The 20,019-nt window shown below is 42.5% G+C and overlaps 1 protein-coding gene and 1 long non-coding RNA gene across 8 annotated transcripts in view; one reads left to right on the forward strand and one right to left on the reverse strand.

The window, feature by feature from the left end:
• Window positions 1-20,019, forward strand: part of LOC110840777 (neurotrimin-like) — a 540,194-nt gene that overhangs the window by 459,312 nt on the left and 60,863 nt on the right. For 3 of the 6 annotated variants that reach the window (XM_087357493.1, XM_087357491.1, XM_087357489.1), the window contains exon 5: window positions 17,200-17,366. In XM_087357493.1, the coding sequence (XP_087213619.1) occupies window positions 17,200-17,366 (167 nt within the window). Of the gene's footprint in view, window positions 1-17,199; window positions 17,377-20,019 lie in introns of those variants that run through there. The other 3 variants (XM_087357492.1, XM_087357490.1, XM_087357494.1) reach the window with 2 other exon arrangements.
• The window catches only part of LOC110833915 (uncharacterized), a 107,489-nt gene continuing 98,068 nt past the window's right edge, over window positions 10,599-20,019 (reverse strand). For both annotated transcript variants that reach the window (XR_015537482.1, XR_015537483.1), the window contains 2 exons: window positions 13,438-13,640; window positions 10,599-10,827 (listed from right to left, as the gene is read on the reverse strand). This is a non-coding gene — a long non-coding RNA (uncharacterized LOC110833915). The remainder of the gene's footprint in view (window positions 10,828-13,437; window positions 13,641-20,019) is intronic.

Below are 20,019 nucleotides of genomic sequence, written 5' to 3' on the forward strand. Positions count from 1 at the left end.
TGCCGGACAACGTGTATGCCTCAACCGGTCTCCAACGGAAGCGTTCCTTGCAACGACGGCGCGTAAGGAACACGGTGAAAGAGAGACCGGATGGGCTAGAGACTGTGCACAACAGAGTGCATGTCCGTCAGTGCGATGGTACGTCAGAGACAGACCACGCCAGAAAAAGGGTCTGGCAGGTATAAGGGAGGGGAGAATTTTGATGCAAATTTTCAAAATTTTCAAAAAGTCGAAAAATGCTGGAAATCTTCCAAATCGCGCACAAAACTCAAAAAATTTGAAAAATTTTCATATAAATTTTTTTTGAAAATTTTTCAAAAATTTTTGGTTTTGTGCGCGTTTTCGACATTTTCCAGCATTTTTTGATTTTTCGAAAATTTTCAAAAATTTTCAAAATTCGCCTCACGCGAACCTCACTAGAACAGCTTCGTGCTAGAACTCGTCTCTACAGCAGCGTGTCTCTGCATGACTTGGTGACAGCCTCGCAAGCTCTCTGCCTGACACTGTCTGCCGGACAACGTGTATGCCTCAACCGGTCTCCAACGGAAGCGTTCCTTGCAACGACGGCGCGTAAGGAACACGGTCAAAGAGAGACCGGATGGGCTAGAGACTGTGCACAGCAGAGTGCATGTCCTTCAGTACGATGGTACGTCAGAGGCAGACCACGCTAGAAAACGGGTCTGGCAGGTATAAGGGAGGGGATAATTTTTATGCAAATTTTCAAAAAGTCGAAAAATGCTGGAAATCTTCCAAATCGCGCACAAAACTCAAAAAATTTGAAAAAATTTCATATAAATTTTTTTTGAAAATTTTTCAAAAATTTTTGGTTTTGTGCGCGGTTTCCGACATTTTGGAGCATTTTTTGAGTTTTCGAAAATTTTCAAAAATTTTCAAAATTCGCCTCACGCGAACCTCACTAGAACAGCTTCGTGCTAGAACTCGTCTCTACCGGAGCAGGTCTCTGCATGACTTGGTGACAGCCTCGCAATCTCTCTGCCTGACACTGTCTGCCGGACAACGTGTATGCCTCAACCGATCTCCATGGAAGCGTTCCTTGCAACGACGGCGCGTAAGGAACACGGTGAAAGAGAGACCGGATGGGCTAGAGACTGTGCACAACAGAGTGCATGTCCGTCAGTGCGATGGTACGTCAGAGACAGACCACGCCAGAAAACGGGTCTGGCAGGTATAAGGGAGGGGAGAATTTTGATGCAAATTTTCAAAATTTTCAAAAAGTCGAAAAATGCTGGAAATCTTCCAAATCGCGCACAAAACTGAAAAAAATTGAAAAATGTTCATATAATTTTTTTTTGAAAATTTTTCAAAAATTTTTGGTTTTGTGCGGGTTTCCGACATTTTACAGCATTTTTTGATTTTTCGAAAATTTTCAAAAATTTTCAAAATTCGCCTCACGCAAACCTCACTAGAACAGCTGCGTGCTAGAACTCGTCTCTACAGGAGCAGGTCTCTGCATGACTTGGTGACAGCCTCTCAAGCTCTCTGCCTGACAGTCTGCCGGACGTGTATGCCTCAACCGGTCTCCAACGGAAGCGTTCCTTGCAACGACGGCGCGTAAGGAACACGGTCAAAGAGAGACCGGATGGGCTAGAGACTGTGCACAGCAGAGTGCATGTCCGTCAGTGCGATGGTACGTCAGAGACAGACCACGCCAGAAAACGGGTCTGGCAGGTATAAGGGAGGGGATAATTTTGATGCAAATTTTCAAAATTTTCAAAAAGTCAAAAAATGCTGGAAATCTTCCAAATCGCGCACAAAACTCAAAAAATTTGATAAATTTTCATATAACTTTTTTTTTTAATTTTTCAAAAATTTTTGGTTTTGTGCGCGTTTCCGACATTTTCCAGCATTTTATGAGTTTTCGAAAATTTCCAAAAATTTTCAAAATTCGCCGCACGCGAACCTCACTAGAACAGCTTCGTGCTAGAACTCGTCTCTACAGCAGCAGGTCTCTGCATGACTTGGTGACAGCCTCGCAACCTCTCTGCCTTGCTCTCTGCCTGACTGTCTGCCAGACAACGTGTATGCCTCAACCGGTCTCCAACGGAAGCGTTCCTTGCAACGACGGCGCGTAAGGAACACGGTCAAAGAGAGACCGGATGGGCTAGAGACTGTGCACTACAGAGTGCATGTCCTTCAGTACGATGGTACGTCAGAGACAGACCACGCCAGAAAACAGGTCTGGCAGGTATAAGGGAGGGGAGAATTTTGATGCAAATTTTCAAAAAGTCGAAAAATGCTGGAAATCTTCCAAATCGCGCACAAAACTCAAAAAATTTGAAAAATTTTCATATAAATTTTTTTTGAAAATTTTTCAAAAATTTTTGGTTTTGTGCGCGTTTCCGACATTTTCCAGCATTTTTTGATTTTTCGAAAATTTTCAAAATTCGCCTCACGCGAACCTCACTAGAACAGCTGCGTGCTAGAACTCGTCTCTACAGGAGCAGGTCTCTGCATGACTTGGTGACAGCCTCGCAACCTCTCTGCCTGACACTGCCGGACAACGTGTATGCCTCAACCGGTCTCCAACGGAAGCGTTCCTTGCAACGACGGCGCGAAAGGAACACGGTGAAAGAGAGACCGGATGGGCTAGAGACTGTGCACAACAGAGTGCATGTCCGTCAGTGCGATGGTACGTCAGAGACAGACCACGCCAGAAAACGGGTCTGACAGGTATAAGGGAGGGGAGAATTTTGATGCAAATTTTCAAAATTTTCAAAAAGTCGAAAAATGCTGGAAATCCTCCAAATCGCACACAAAACTCAAAAAAATTGAATAATTTTCATAAAAAGTTTCATAAAAAAATTTCAAAAATTTTTGGTTTTGTGCGCGTTTCCGACATTTTCCAGCATTTTTTGAGTTTTCGAAAATTTTAAAAAATTTTCAAAATTCGCCTCACGCGAACCTCACTAGAACAGCTGCGTGCTAGAACTCGTCTCTACAGGAGCAGGTTCTGCATGACTTGGTGACAGCCTCGCAAGCTCTCTGCCTGACTGCCGGACAACGTGTATGCCTCAACCGGTCTCCAACGGAAGCGTTCCTTGCAACGACGGCGCGTAAGGAACACGGTGAAAGAGAGACCGGATGGGCTAGAGACTGTGCACAACAGAGTGCATGTCCGTCAGTGCGATGGTACGTCAGAGACAGACCACGCCAGAAAACGGGTCTGGCAGGTATAAGGGAGAGGAGAATTTTGATGCAAATTTTCAAAATTTTCAAAAAGTCGAAAAATGCTGGAAATCTTCCAAATCGCGCACAAAACTCAAAAAATTTGAAAAATTTTCATATAAATTTTTTTCAAAAAATTTTCAAAAATTTTTGGTTTTGTGCGCGTTTTCGACATTTTCCAGCATTTTTTGATTTTTCGAAAATTTTCAAAAATTTTCAAAATTCGCCTCACGCGAACCTCACTAGAACAGCTTCGTGCTAGAACTCGTCTCTACAGGAGCAGGTCTCCGCATGACTTGGTGACAGCCTCGCAACCTCTCTGCCTTGCTCTCTGCCTGACACTGTCTGCCTGACAACGTGTATGCCTCAACCGGTCTCCAACGGAAGCGTTCCTTGCAACGACGGCGCGTAAGGAACATGGTCAAAGAGAGACCGGATGGGCTAGAGACTGTGCACAGCAGAGTGCATGTCCTTCAGTACGATGGTACGTCAGAGGCAGACCACGCCAGAAAACAGGTCTGGCAGGTATAAGGGAGGGGAGAATTTTGATGCAAATTTTCAAAAAGTCGAAAAATGCTGGAAATCTTCCAAATCGCGCACAAAACTCAAAAAATTTGAAAAATTTTCATATAAATTTTTTTTTAAAATTTTTCAAAAATTTTTGGTTTTGTGCGCGTTTCCGACATTTTCCAGCATTTTTTGATTTTTCGAAAATTTTCAAAATTCGCCTCACGCGAACCTCACTAGAACAGCTGCGTGCTAGAACTCGTCTCTACAGGAGCAGGTCTCTGCATGACTTGGTGACAGCCTCGCAACCTCTCTGCCTGACACTGCCGGACAACGTGTATGCCTCAACCGGTCTCCAACGGAAGCGTTCCTTGCAACGACGGCGCGAAAGGAACACGGTGAAAGAGAGACCGGATGGGCTAGAGACTGTGCACAACAGAGTGCATGTCCGTCAGTGCGATGGTACGTCAGAGACAGACCACGCCAGAAAACGGGTCTGACAGGTATAAGGGAGGGGAGAATTTTGATGCAAATTTTCAAAATTTTCAAAAAGTCGAAAAATGCTGGAAATCCTCCAAATCGCACACAAAACTCAAAAAAATTGAATAATTTTCATAAAAAGTTTCATAAAAAAATTTCAAAAATTTTTGGTTTTGTGCGCGTTTCCGACATTTTCCAGCATTTTTTGAGTTTTCGAAAATTTTAAAAAATTTTCAAAATTCGCCTCACGCGAACCTCACTAGAACAGCTGCGTGCTAGAACTCGTCTCTACAGGAGCAGGTTCTGCATGACTTGGTGACAGCCTCGCAAGCTCTCTGCCTGACTGCCGGACAACGTGTATGCCTCAACCGGTCTCCAACGGAAGCGTTCCTTGCAACGACGGCGCGTAAGGAACACGGTGAAAGAGAGACCGGATGGGCTAGAGACTGTGCACAACAGAGTGCATGTCCGTCAGTGCGATGGTACGTCAGAGACAGACCACGCCAGAAAACGGGTCTGGCAGGTATAAGGGAGAGGAGAATTTTGATGCAAATTTTCAAAATTTTCAAAAAGTCGAAAAATGCTGGAAATCTTCCAAATCGCGCACAAAACTCAAAAAATTTGAAAAATTTTCATATAAATTTTTTTCAAAAAATTTTCAAAAATTTTTGGTTTTGTGCGCGTTTTCGACATTTTCCAGCATTTTTTGATTTTTCGAAAATTTTCAAAAATTTTCAAAATTCGCCTCACGCGAACCTCACTAGAACAGCTTCGTGCTAGAACTCGTCTCTACAGGAGCAGGTCTCCGCATGACTTGGTGACAGCCTCGCAACCTCTCTGCCTTGCTCTCTGCCTGACACTGTCTGCCTGACAACGTGTATGCCTCAACCGGTCTCCAACGGAAGCGTTCCTTGCAACGACGGCGCGTAAGGAACATGGTCAAAGAGAGACCGGATGGGCTAGAGACTGTGCACAGCAGAGTGCATGTCCTTCAGTACGATGGTACGTCAGAGGCAGACCACGCCAGAAAACGGGTCTGGCAGGTATAAGGGAGGGGAGAATTTTTATGCAAATTTTCAAAAAGTCGAAAAATGCTGGAAATCTTCCAAATCGCGCACAAAACTCAAAAAATTTGAAAAAATTTCATATAAATTTTTTTTGAAAATTTTTCAAAAATTTTTGGTTTTGTGCGCGTTTCCGACATTTTCCAGCATTTTTTGAGTTTTCGAAAATTTTCAAAAATTTTCAAAATTCGCCTCACGCGAACCTCACTAGAACAGCTTCGTGCTAGAACTCGTCTCTACAGCAGCGTGTCTCTGCATGACTTGGTGACAGCCTCGCAAGCTCTCTGCCTGACACTGTCTGCCGGACAACGTGTATGCCTCAACCGGTCTCCAACGGAAGCGTTCCTTGCAACGACGGCGCGTAAGGAACACGGTCAAAGAGAGACCGGATGGGCTAGAGACTGTGCACAGCAGAGTGCATGTCCGTCAGTGCGATGGTACGTCAGAGACAGACCACGCCAGAAAACGGGTTTGGCAGGTGTAAGGGAGGGCAAAATTTTGATGCAAATTTTCAAAATTTTCAAAAAGTCGAAAAATGCTGGAAATCTGTCAAATCGCGCAAAAAACTCAAAAAAATTGAAAAATTTCATATAAATTTTTTTTGAAAATTTTTCAAAAATTTTTGGTTTTGTGCGCGTTTCCGACATTTTCCAGCATTTTTTGATTTTTCGAACATTTTCAAAAATTTTCAAAATTCGCCTCACGCGAACCTCACTAGAACAGCTGCGTGCTAGAACTCGTCTCTACAGGAGCAGGTCTCTGCATGACTTGGTGACAGCCTCGCAAGCTCTCTGCCTGACACTGTCTGCCGGACAACGTGTATGCCTCAACCGGTCTCCAACGGAAGCGTTCCTTGCAACGACGGCGCGTAAGGAACACGGTCAAAGAGAGACCGGATGGGCTAGAGACTGTGCACAACAGAGTGCATGTCCGTCAGTGCGATGGTACGTCAGAGACAGACCACGCCAGAAAACGGGTCTGGCAGGTATAAGGGAGAGGAGAATTTTGATGCAAATTTTCAAAATTTTCAAAAAGTCGAAAAATGCTGGAAATCTTCCAAATCGCGCACAAAACTCAAAAAATTTGAAAAATTTTCATATAAATTTTTTTCAAAAAATTTTCAAAAATTTTTGGTTTTGTGCGCGTTTTCGACATTTTCCAGCATTTTTTGATTTTTCGAAAATTTTCAAAAATTTTCAAAATTCGCCTCACACGAACCTCACTAGAACAGCTTCGTGCTAGAACTCGTCTCTACAGGAGCAGGTCTCTGCATGACTTGGTGACAGCCTCGCAACCTCTCTGCCTTGCTCTCTGCCTGACACTGTCTGCCTGACAACGTGTATGCCTCAACCGGTCTCCAACGGAAGCGTTCCTTGCAACGACGGCGCGTAAGGAACATGGTCAAAGAGAGACCGGATGGGCTAGAGACTGTGCACAGCAGAGTGCATGTCCTTCAGTACGATGGTACGTCAGAGGCAGACCACGCCAGAAAACGGGTCTGGCAGGTATAAGGGAGGGGAGAATTTTTATGCAAATTTTCAAAAAGTCGAAAAATGCTGGAAATCTTCCAAATCGCGCACAAAACTCAAAAAATTTGAAAAAATTTCATATAAATTTTTTTTGAAAATTTTTCAAAAATTTTTGGTTTTGTGCGCGTTTCCGACATTTTCCAGCATTTTTTGAGTTTTCGAAAATTTTCAAAAATTTTCAAAATTCGCCTCACGCGAACCTCACTAGAACAGCTTCGTGCTAGAACTCGTCTCTACAGCAGCGTGTCTCTGCATGACTTGGTGACAGCCTCGCAAGCTCTCTGCCTGACACTGTCTGCCGGACAACGTGTATGCCTCAACCGGTCTCCAACGGAAGCGTTCCTTGCAACGACGGCGCGTAAGGAACACGGTCAAAGAGAGACCGGATGGGCTAGAGACTGTGCACAGCAGAGTGCATGTCCGTCAGTGCGATGGTACGTCAGAGACAGACCACGCCAGAAAACGGGTTTGGCAGGTGTAAGGGAGGGCAAAATTTTGATGCAAATTTTCAAAATTTTCAAAAAGTCGAAAAATGCTGGAAATCTGTCAAATCGCGCAAAAAACTCAAAAAAATTGAAAAATTTCATATAAATTTTTTTTGAAAATTTTTCAAAAATTTTTGGTTTTGTGCGCGTTTCCGACATTTTCCAGCATTTTTTGATTTTTCGAACATTTTCAAAAATTTTCAAAATTCGCCTCACGCGAACCTCACTAGAACAGCTGCGTGCTAGAACTCGTCTCTACAGGAGCAGGTCTCTGCATGACTTGGTGACAGCCTCGCAAGCTCTCTGCCTGACACTGTCTGCCGGACAACGTGTATGCCTCAACCGGTCTCCAACGGAAGCGTTCCTTGCAACGACGGCGCGTAAGGAACACGGTCAAAGAGAGACCGGATGGGCTAGAGACTGTGCACAGCAGAGTGCATGTCCTTCAGTACGATGGTACGTCAGAGACAGACCACGCCAGAAAACGGGTCTGGCAGGTATAAGGGAGGGGAGAATTTTGATGCAAATTTTCAAAATTTTCAAAAAGTCGAAAAATGCTGGAAATCTTCCAAATGGCGCACAAAACTCAAAAAATTTGAAAAAATTTCATATAAATTTTTTTTGAAAATGTTTCAAAAATTTTTGGTTTTGTGTGCGTTTCCGACATTTTCCAGCATTTTTTGATTTTTCGAAAATTTTCAAAATTCGCCTCACGCGAACCTCACTAGAACAGCTGCGTGCTAGAACTCGTCTCTACAGGAGCAGGTCTCTGCATGACTTGGTGACAGCCTCGCAAGCTCTCTGCCTGACACTGTCTGCCGGACAACGTATATGCCTCAACCGGTCTCCATGGAAGCGTTCCTTGCAACGACGGCGCGTAAGGAACACGGTGAAAGAGAGACCGGATGGGCTAGAGACTGTGCACAGCAGAGTGCATGTCCTTCAGTACGATGGTACGTCAGAGGCAGACCACGCTAGAAAACGGGTCTGGCAGGTATAAGGGAGGGGATAATTTTTATGCAAATTTTCAAAAAGTCGAAAAATGCTGGAAATCTTCCAAATCGCGGACAAAACTCAAAAAATTTGAAAAAATTTCATATAAATTTTTTTTGAAAATTTTTCAAAAATTTTTGGTTTTGTGCGCGGTTTCCGACATTTTGGAGCATTTTTTGAGTTTTCGAAAATTTTCAAAAATTTTCAAAATTCGCCTCACGCGAACCTCACTAGAACAGCTTCGTGCTAGAACTCGTCTCTACCGGAGCAGGTCTCTGCATGACTTGGTGACAGCCTCGCAAGCTCTCTGCCTGACACTGTCTGCCGGACAACGTGTATGCCTCAACCGGTCTCCATGGAAGCGTTCCTTGCAACGACGGCGCGTAAGGAACACGGTGAAAGAGAGACCGGATGGGCTAGAGACTGTGCACAACAGAGTGCATGTCCGTCAGTGCGATGGTACGTCAGAGACAGACCACGCCAGAAAACGGGTCTGGCAGGTATAAGGGAGGGGAGAATTTTGATGCAAATTTTCAAAATTTTCAAAAAGTCGAAAAATGCTGGAAATCTTCCAAATCGCGCACAAAACTGAAAAAAAATTGAAAAATGTTCATATAAATTTTTTTTGAAAATTTTTCAAAAATTATTGGTATTGTGCGCGTTTCCGACATTTTCCAGCATTTTTTGAGTTTTCGAAAATTTTCAAAAATTTTCAAAATTCGCCTCACGCGAACCTCACTAGAACAGCTTCGTGCTAGAACTCGTCTCTCCAGCAGCAGGTCTCTGCATGACTTGGTGACAGCCTCGCAAGCTCTCTGCCTGACACTGTCTGCCGGACAACGTGTATGCCTCAACCGGTCTCCAACGGAAGCGTTCCTTGCAACGACGGCGCGTAAGAAACACGGTCAAAGAGAGACCGGATGGGCTAGAGACTATGCACAGCAGAGTGCATGTCCGTCAGTGCGATGGTACGTCAGAGACAGACCACGCCAGAAAACGGGTCTGGCAGGTATAAGGGAGGGGAGAATTTTGATGCAAATTTTCAAAATTTTCAAAAAGTCGAAAAATGCTGGAAATCTTCCAAATCGCGCACAAAACTCAAAAAATTTGAAAAATTTTCATATAAATTTGTTTTGAAAATTTTTCAAAAATTTTTGGTTTTGTGCGCGTTTCCGACATTTTCCAGCATTTTTTGAGTTTTCGAAAATTTTCAAAAATTTTCAAAATTCGCCTCACGCGAACCTCACTAGAACAGCTTCGTGCTAGAACTCGTCTCTACAGCAGCAGGTCTCTGCATGACTTGGTGACAGCCTCGCAACCTCTCTGCCTTGCTCTCTGCCTGACACTGTCTGCCAGACAACGTGTATGCCTCAACCGGTCTCCAACGGAAGCGTTCCTTGCAACGACGGCGCGTAAGGAACACGGTAAAAGAGAGACCGGATGGGCTAGAGACTGTGCACAGCAGAGTGCATGTCCGTCAGTGCGATGGTACGTCAGAGACAGACCACGCCAGAAAACGGGTCTGGCAGGTATAAGGGAGGGGAGAATTTTGATGCAAATTTTCAAAATTTTCAAAAAGTCGAAAAATGCTGGAAATCTTACAAATCGCGCACAAAACTCAAAAAATTTGAAAAATTTTCATATAAATTTGTTTTGAAAATTTTTCAAAAATTTTTGGTTTTGTGCGCGGTTCCGACATTTTCCAGCATTTTTTGAGTTTTCGAAAATTTTCAAAAAATTTCAAAATTCGCCTCACGCGAACCTCACTAGAACAGCTTCGTGCTAGAACTCGTCTCTACAGCAGCAGGTCTCTGCATGACTTGGTGACAGCCTCGCAACCTCTCTGCCTTGCTCTCTGCCTGACACTGCCGGACAACGTGTATGCCTCAACCGGTCTCCAACGGAAGCGTTCCTTGCAACGACGGCGCGTAAGGAACACGGTGAAAGAGAGACCGGATGGCCTAGAGACTGTGCACAGCAGATCCTTGTGCGTCAGTAAGATAGTACCACAGCAGGTCTCTGCATGACTCGTTGACAGTCTCATCAGCTCTCTACCTTAGTCTCTTCCTCACTATGTCTCGGCCGGACGCGTTCTCTGCCTCACAATGTCTCTGCCGGACGTCTATGCCTGAACCGATCTCCGCCGGAAGCGTTCCTTGCAACGACGGCGCGTAAGGAACTTGGTCAAAGAGAGATTGGATGGTCTATAGACTGTGTACAGCAGAGTCCGTGTCCGTCAGTGAGAGGGTACGTCAGAGACAGGCCCCGTCAGACACTGGGTCTGGCAGGAATCGGGTGGGGAGCATTTTGATTATTGCGTGTTGTACATTATCAAAGCTTATAGTAAATTTATCTTCCTAATTGTACTTTATTCGGATGTGTTCGTTAGCTCACCGTCTAAGTGGATGTTTACTGTCCACCATTTTGGAAATAATTCCCTTCGTCTACCGCACAGGCACTCCGCAATCACTCATATGAAATTTTTCCTGAGACTTCGTGGTCGCTCACCCCATGTTGACTGGAACCTCCGTCTCTTTAGAGCTGGTACGGTTTGTATCTGTAGGTGAAGATCAGTGACAAACCCTGTAACAGGAGAGACATGAGTTGGTGTAATGTCATGATGGAGCAGCTAATATACATAGATTCGCAAGTGCATGAGAGCATGGTAAGGGGGACAATTCCAAGGAGCAATGATTGAAGTGCACCGAGCCAGATATAATGTAATATCTGACGGCACTGACCGATGTCATAGAATATCATGCATAACAAGGGGCGGAGTGGGGAGAGAAGGTTTGCAAATTGTAGCAAATATCAATTACCATTAGATACAGTCTGTTTTAATTTAGTAATAACATGTTTAGTTTTGTCATAGTGTTATCTGCAGTGTTTCAAATTCGAGCATGTCAGTAAATCTTCCCATCTATTTCATATCCGGCAGTTTCCTCAAGGTACCCTCTACAGCCATACACTGTTCTGATCCCTGAAGGAATAGCATTTTAGAAGAATATCGCTGTCAGTGGATACATCGAGAAACAGTGAACATTCTGGATCAAATATGAACTGCTCTCTACAGATATTTTACCCGACATACCTAACTCAGTTAACCTTAGGCATTTTGTGCATGGACCAACGACTTGTTTCACTCGTTATCATCAGGTGACTTGCATTTCGTCGTTTTATATTATCAATGCGTAAATAAAATATAAAATAGTCACAAAATTCATCCAACGTGTGTTATTTAAAGAGGATTTCACTACGTCTACCTTAATAAAGATTACACACGCTTGCCTAATTATATGTCCAATTTTATATTTATTTTAGTTTATGTGATTTATTAAACGACGCCATCACTAACTCTTTGTATAAGCCTATAGCGTCGATTACATGGCGATTAATAAATAATGAATTGTATGTAAAAGAAAGAAATTGTGGCATTATCCGTCTCGGGGCAGAGATTTGAACCACAGACCTTCCGAATAAAAAGCACAACACCCACAACACATTCGATATTTTCACCGCCGTGAGCACCTCAAATCTCCGACAAATTACAAGTGTTTCAAAAGAAACAGTACAGCGAAATACTTTGACATAAGAAGAGTAGAGTGGGTAATTTACGACACGTATTACTTAACGAGGAACTTTGCGATTTGCATAGGTCACCTTGTATTATTAGGGTAGTGAAATCTAGGGAGGACTAGATGGGGAGACGAGCAATACGCACAAATTCTTGATATAGAAATGGGTTTGAAAGCGGGGACTTGGAACGCCAAGAAGGAACTGGGACGATAACATTAAGATCGGCCTCAGAAAAACAGGTGATCGACTGTCAAGTTACTGACCGAATCTGTTTCAGATGCAGGTGTTAGGTCAATATAGCGTCGAATGATGTAGGAACAGTGTCCTAAATGTTAAGTAGGGAACAATTTGAAGGGAGACGGTCGTAGGCTATTCCGGAATTCGCCTACAGAAACTGAAGAAAATTAAGTCAGTGCAGCAAATAACCTGGCCAAAATTCAAAGCGGGTACCTTTCGAATGCAAGTCCAGAGCACTGCCACGTAATCCAGGCAACAGAAGATCAGGAGAAACTGAAGTTGGCGAAATGTTGAGTTGTGTAATCTCCTAGAAACTGATCGATTGTTTCAGGGCTGCAAGTAAGCAGCAAGATCAACTATTCCATTTTCCCGCGTTTCTGCTGTTATATGTGCACGAAAAACTAGACCATTCTGTCATCTATTCGCTGCATGACCAAAAAGACGTCTCTTTAATGCTTAAAAATGTGTTCAAGTGTATTACTAGAAATCTACTGCCCAGCTACCAAGTTGTACGTTGTAGTGTACCTCATTTTGAGAACTACCTGACCTTAAAAAACTATTAGGATCGTAGGCAAACTGTCAGTTTATTTTTTTTCTATAATATAATCAAAAATCTTTGGAATCCATCCACCATAAAATGAGATACTGTCCGAGAGGTATTGCTCGCAGAAGATAAAATCAGCTACTGAAAGGGATAGAGATGATTCTATATAAATTTTCCTTTGCAACTTCTAAGTGCTTCATTCGAGTCGCCCTTATAAAGAAAAGGTCAACCCATTTCGAAGTAAAAAAGAATTGTTTTAGCTTACGCCTCCCTCTTTTTAGCACCTCTTCACGTTCGAGATCAAACTGAGGGGAGACCACGGAGGGGCGTCCATCAGTTGACACGTACAGACCAGCAACAGCCTTAACTCAATTCGCAATGGAGCGGATACTGCACCAAAACAGCCCCGCTTCCAATCTTTCGTCTGCATTTCTCTCCAGCACAGGAAATAGAGAACGCTACCAGCTTGCTGTCTGGGTCAGGAAAACATAATCATATCGTCTGCCGCCGCGACGCCTAGTGTTAGGGTCACGGCTCGTTCTGTTACAAGTAAGAAGACGTGGCATGAAACGCACTTACCTTAAAAAGAATTCGGTTAGGGATGGTGAGATTGAGTGCCTTGCAGAAAGCTTTTGCTGATGAAAACTTAATTTGACCCAATCAAAATTTGGCCTTCCGTAGGATTGAGTCTTTATGAAGCACAAAACCCACAACGAGCTAACGTTAGTCATATTTGGAACATAAATAGTCCATTCACAAGTAAATCAATAGGCACAGTAGGAAGAATATGCTCTGTTGGGTAATGGAGCTAAAGCACTATGTAATTTTAAACTCACCACTAGATGGAGGTAAGAGATCAGTTCAAGCTACATCCACTTTTAACCCCAGGAAAAGTCTTCGTTAATCACTGTTTAAGGGGACGGAAGATTCTCCACAGAAGAAATGGACTCGGTGACAAGGAAAAAGCTGTTGTCCGGAATTGAACCCACGCCGTCCAGCCAGCAGCTAGTCACTTTACTGGCTGCTGGATGTCTAGGCTCTGTAAAAAAAAATTGCATACGTAATAGACAAAAATATTTATTTGATAATAATATTCCCATGTTGATATTTTTTAACTGACATTTGCATTTACAAACTGCGAATTTTAATCCGTTCTTAATTTCACATGTTAATACCTATTGAAATTATAACCAAGCGTTACGGTGTGGTGTAGCGGTTAGATCTTCCACTTCGTATTCGACAGGTCTCCCGTCGGGGGTTTTCGTTCGTGGTTTTCCTAAGTCAATTCATGGCCCTTTTTAAACCGCTGTCTTCTGTTTAACTCCTGGTACGTTCTTTCACCTCTTATTCCTCTATTTTGAATTCTGAATAGTTAACTGTTAATCTGCGTGAACTTAGGTGAGCACAAAGTAGACTTAATACACTCTGGGTTATCCATACCATGTGTGCTCATCTCTGTGCTGTATCTGTAATTGGCCTTCAGGCTGTTGATACAGAACACTAATAATAAAGAATTGAATTGAAAATATGTTCTGTTTGCTGACTCCATAGTCAGCAGACTCCTTTTATTTTTGCAATAACTGTGTAAAGACAATTTTAGATTCTCGCGGCAGCGAGAGATTCCAATATCAGTCAGATTCGCTTTTACTACCTAAGCAAGAAGGTCTGTATACTCATGACTTGGTTGGTGTAGGAAAACAGAGACCGTCACATATTTTAATGCATGTATATTGGCAACTGTTCACATTGGTTCGCAAACGGTGTACTTCAGTCAGAATGGCCATTTTGTGAAAGCATCTAAGGGCCTACCATAAGCCCATCCATGATGTACTTGATAAATTGTGACGACGACTAGAACGCATGAGGGGGAAAAACTTACCTTTTAACAATTTGCCTGTGGGATAAATTAAAATATGAACGTATATTTACAAATTATGTAATATAAATGGAGCTTTGTTTACTTAAGCCATCTTTCACTCCCCGTGGTAATATTTTTAATTAAGTAATTGCATTTGTTTAATTAATTTTCTGCTGAATATGCAGCACTGAACATATGAATGTACTTTACAACTCGAAAAACGAGGTAAAAACATTTTGTTGAAAAAATAGTATGCTGAATATTACGAGTATTACTATGCCACAAAGCTAACATATTCGGAAGAAATTTCTTTCATCTTAGTTCAGTCGTTCTCCGCTTTCAATATATTAGCTACAGACAGAATACAACCTTCCTTCACTGAACAGTGCATGCATTCAGCTGTAACAGCAACCGTAGAATTTTCACGTAACTGCTCTCTGCAAAATATATGACGCGCCAGTAAATTTTAAAGATACGTCCTTGGAGATGCAAACTGTTCTGAAGTGCTGTCACTTAAAAATAAGCAAACAGCGCCTCTACATCGCGATGTTAATTTCATAAGTATTAATAAATGATTGAGTTATTGGCGGACAAGTACAAGTAGGACTCGGTTTGCACCGCTTCAATTTACGCCGGCTTCACTTTTGCGCCTCTCATATATCACGATTGGAGGGGGTGATGAGTCATGACTGTGCCCGACTTAATAGACGCAGATGGTCCCGACATTTAAATATAACTTACATTGTAATAAAACTATAATACTAAATAATAAACTACGGCCTACAATTTAATTAATTAAACAAAAAAACTAGATGGTGTAGAAGTTGGTGACATAAATGAGCTCCTTCAGAGTCGTAGCGGAGAGCTTCCAACGGAAGATTTAGAAGAGCTAGCTGAACAACTGTCCAAAAAGACACAGAGGAAAGTGAAGCTGACTCTGCAATGCCGGTTAGGACACCAACAGTGAAATCAATGCAAGAGGCTATTGCTCTTATTAATAAGGGATGTGAGATGTTCTGTAGCAACGACCCCAACTGAAAGCGGAGCTCAACCGTTAAGAGAGGAATTGATACAGTTCTACAGCCATACTATAATTTATTATCAGAAAAAAAGAAAACCAAACAGTCATCTATTCTGTAGTTTTTAAAGCAGTAAATTTTCTTTCTTTTTCTTAAACATTATACAATATTCAATACGTAAATTTCATAAAATAAAAAAAAATTCAAGTATTTTGTGTTGATTACTGAAAATTTTGGAACGGAACCTAATGTATTTACATATGTTCCCATTATATTTTTGCTTCAATTTACGCCGCTTCATTTTACTCCGGAAATCTCAAGAACCTAACCCCGGCGTAAACAGAGTCCTACCTGTACTTTGAATTATTTCAAATGTTCTTCCTCTGGTTTGGCCAGAACCAGATCCCATGCCAGCACGAAACAACAGTCTCTCTTTTAGGTGATAAAACAATGGGCAACTAATACAGTGTATATATGGATAATAAATTATTCGATTTGAATGCGTGCATAGGACGCCATATCTTATAACAAATATGACGTAGGACTGTATGGCAGTCTCAGTAATACAATACTTTAAGGCAGATGAGGAGCAAGTGTGTGGGGATAGAGTTGGACCATGAACGGATGCCGTAAAATTGAGTAGCTTACTAATGATAGCAGGGTGGTGGAGGAAGGGGGTGTAAGAGGGGATACCGGAGTTGTGTCAGGGAAGAATAGGTGTTGATTTATGAGTGTCCCAACACGCTCGGGATAAACTTGCGTAAATCAATATGCTATTAAGAATGCGAACGACCGGACGTCCCGGCCGAGTGGATAGCATTTCTGCTTCATATTCGGGAGGTCCTGGGTCCAAACGTCTGCCCGAACATCGACTATCCTGACTGAGGTGATAAATGAGAGGGAGCAATGACTGAATAACAAGTATATGCGGAGAACTCAGGATCTCAGAGAAGAACCTGGTGAAATGCCATTTCGCCCACTACAAGACTGGGTCTCCGCGGTGAAAATCCAGCCAGAGCTATGGCATGGCCGGTTCAGACAGTGTGTCACTTAAGCAGCCGTCCCACTTGATTTTCATAGCAATTCCGTAGAAACTGATTAAAAGCAGGTGGATAATAAGACAGCAAAAAATAAAAAGAAAGAAAGAAAGAAAGGTTCCTTCGTGGTAAATGTTATTTCCCTCGATCAGCTACGCATGCATTCAGAATAGATTCCTTCTTCTAAAAACGTGTATTTTAAAGATCTCGTTCCCTTATTCCAGCTGTAAACGTCACTAATTCGATATTACCCTCTGAAATGACAGCCATGGACTACTTGTAATACCAGGAATAATCAAGTATAAATTTTCTTGAAGCAGTATTTTAATTTTCTTGGAATTGGTGCAGAATCTTATAACGATACTCAGACGGGATTTACACTGTACAGTTCTAAGGTAATTATTAAAGGTGTACTATTTATTTCGGGAACAACTAGTCCATACGTTCAAAACCACTAGATAGACAAAGTTGGTGGTTAAATAAAATATGCTACGAAGACTCCTTATTTTAAAAAGGGGGTCATTTCTTTTAGTGGCGTTATTCTGGTGCAAATTCGTTAAATAATAACGAATCAAAGGCCACGGCATCTCACGTATGAGTTACAGGTGCAAATAAGACAGGCTAAAGAAGATGACTAATTGATGGTTGAGGGAATACAGAACGTGTATATTCGTGTGGTTCCAGATAATCAGTTACGATTCGCCGCGTGGTGGCGTCAGTGTCATCACAGAGAAGGGGGAGACGACCACGAGCTTTCTGCTCATCCAGAAGGCCCGGCCTTCGGACTCCGGTCGCTACCAGTGCAACCCTTCGAATGCTCAGTCCAAAAGCATCACGGTTCACGTCCTGAATGGTAAGTAGTCTTCTCCATACCGAACATGTCGCCTGACGCACTGAATACAAGGCAAATTCGATTCACCGTCGTGTAATGAGAACATTAAGATCTGATTCTCAGGTGATCCGATCAAGAGGCTGAGATGAGCAGTAAATGCGTCTGAAGGGCAGAACGTGCACACAGAACTTTGGCCGGGAAACCACAAGTGAGAGTAAACTCACCACTTGGTAGACCTTGGCCTAATTTGGAAGAAATGCACTTTTGAAAACGTACGTTAAAGGAATATGATGTGAGGGTGTAGACTGGATTCATCTGGCTCGCGACGGGGTCCACAGCGGAGTCAACGAAACTTTGGGTTTCATAAACGGTGGGGAATTTACTGACGGGCTGAACTGTTACCAGCTTATAAGACTTGAAGGTTTTCTTGTTTCATTAAATAGTTTAGCCTCAGGACAAATACGTATGCTTTAGGGAGGGATGGCTTAATAATATTCTTCAGTACTTCATACTTATTCGTGCTTTCTTCAGAAGACCAGATACAACGCTGGGTACTAGTGATTGATGACGTAATTTAGAAAAGGGCAATTTATGTGAGTGGAAATAAAACCAGTATTGTGAATACAGAAAGGGCGAAATGGGATAACTCATGAGCCCTGAGCTTAGCGTGCAAAAGTCAACTTTGTAGAATCTGCGCCATATGAGAATGGCGGGAAGGAAGGCAGTGGGCGATATGGCAAAAGACACAGTGGAAAGAAAACGAGGGAGGAAGGAAAATTGCTGTAGGCCAAAATGTCGTAAAGACTAAGCCGTCGGAATGGGAGTATGTCCCCCCCCCCTCCCACCAAACCTTAGTCAACTTTATCAGAGATAGCACACCCCCGCCCAGCCCCCATCCTGTATCTGTAATTAGCTGGGACCCCGAGGCCTTTCTGCGCATCCAAGCCAAACGGAGTCTCCCTACAACCCCCCCCCCTTTGTGTACGCAGCCCACACTCCCCTCATTTACGTTTTACTTCCCAAATCTTCTAGCACATCTCATTCGCCTCAGCCACTCTCAGACTTAACTTTCCTTTAAGTTCTTTCAGTCTTTTTGAACTTACATAGGATGTGTTCTTAAGGCATCGCGGTACACACATGCCAAGCACAGCTACTCTGGAAACTTTCCATAGTCTAAACCAGGGGATCTCACTATTCTTCGCTGGCGTATCACTAACTCTAATTCAACACATTAAATGTACCACTAACCAAATGCGTTCAGGGAAAATTTATTTATGTTAATATTATATTTTGATTTTCTTACTTAGTTCGCGTACCATAGGTTGAGAAACGCTGGTCTAAACCATTGATATCCTAACTGTGGCCCGCTTAACCGCGGTGTTTCAAATTTCTCAAGTTCTACGTGGCTACTATTCGTGTGATTAAATCAAGGATGTCAGCTGGAAACAGAAGCGACCACTTGAGAGACATAGCCTTAAGTGTTATGATAATATTAAGATGGATCTTAAAGGTGCGGTGTGAATTAAAGTAACTCGCCTCAGCGTCCACTGGCGGGACCTAGTGAACATCGTAGTATGTGGATTCCAGAAAACGCGAGGAATTTGTTAACCGACTCGGCTACTAGCAGCTTCTGCACAAGGACTATCCTTGATAAAACCAGCTAGATAATTGAAAAAATGCAACTTTTATTGTACGTAAGGCAACATTTTAAGTGGGGATTAATAACTTGGAAACAGCTAAGAATATTTTGGTCCTTTTAAAAATAACTTACGGTACAGGTTAAAATAAGTGGTTATCATATTATATAACAATAAGCTACATAACTATTAACGACTTAAAAACAATAGTTTGTACCGACGGAAAAGTGTGGTTGTAGGGGGCTTATGCATACATAAATGAGTGTCCATCGCAAATTAATTATGTAATTTAAATATAGTGCACCATTATTTATTTATTTAGTGTTCTGTCTGACGACAGGTCCATATGAACAGGATCCTTCCATCCATTTCTCGGACTGGGACCTGTTCATATACGTTCTTGGCAGATGATCCACAAGTGGTTTGCCATTGCCTTCTTCTGTGTGTGAATGGAGTAATTGTTGGGATGCCACGGAGGAAAACTCCGTGTTGCCTAGACCACGGCCTTGCCCAACACAAGTTATAAATTCGGGCACCGCCGGGAATCGAACCCGAGACCCCAGGATTACAAGGCCAGCGTCCTAACCGCTAGACCACCGTGGCGGAGTGCACCATTAAGGAAACATTATTAATCAAATCGTCTTTTGTGTATATACGGTTACAGGTGATTCATTAATGTTAATTCTGGCGTAACGTAACTGATAGCATTGTTCATTCCAAAAACTTTAATTTACATTCCAGTTTCATGTGACTCTAACATTTAACGATCTTAATTTTATTGTTCTGTTTAATTAGAGCTGCATTGAAGGTAATCCCACATTACTAGCCTTTGGCTATTAAAATCTCAGTTCCATTTGTAACCATGGTTTCCCTATACACCAGTGTGGGTACCCACAATTCATTGCACATTGTCCTCTGACCGTCATCATATAAGCCGCAAAATGAACACAGTTATTATTGCCATAGCATTGATTTACCAGTCCGTAATAGGATATTACGAACGTTGCGAGAATCACTATATCGCCATAGTACAAG

Source organism: Zootermopsis nevadensis, unplaced genomic scaffold (genome assembly GCF_977971745.1).
Source record: "Zootermopsis nevadensis isolate Lab colony 2312 unplaced genomic scaffold, Znev_1.0 Znev_ptg000028l, whole genome shotgun sequence".
Taxonomy (NCBI): domain Eukaryota; kingdom Metazoa; phylum Arthropoda; class Insecta; order Blattodea; family Termopsidae; genus Zootermopsis; species Zootermopsis nevadensis.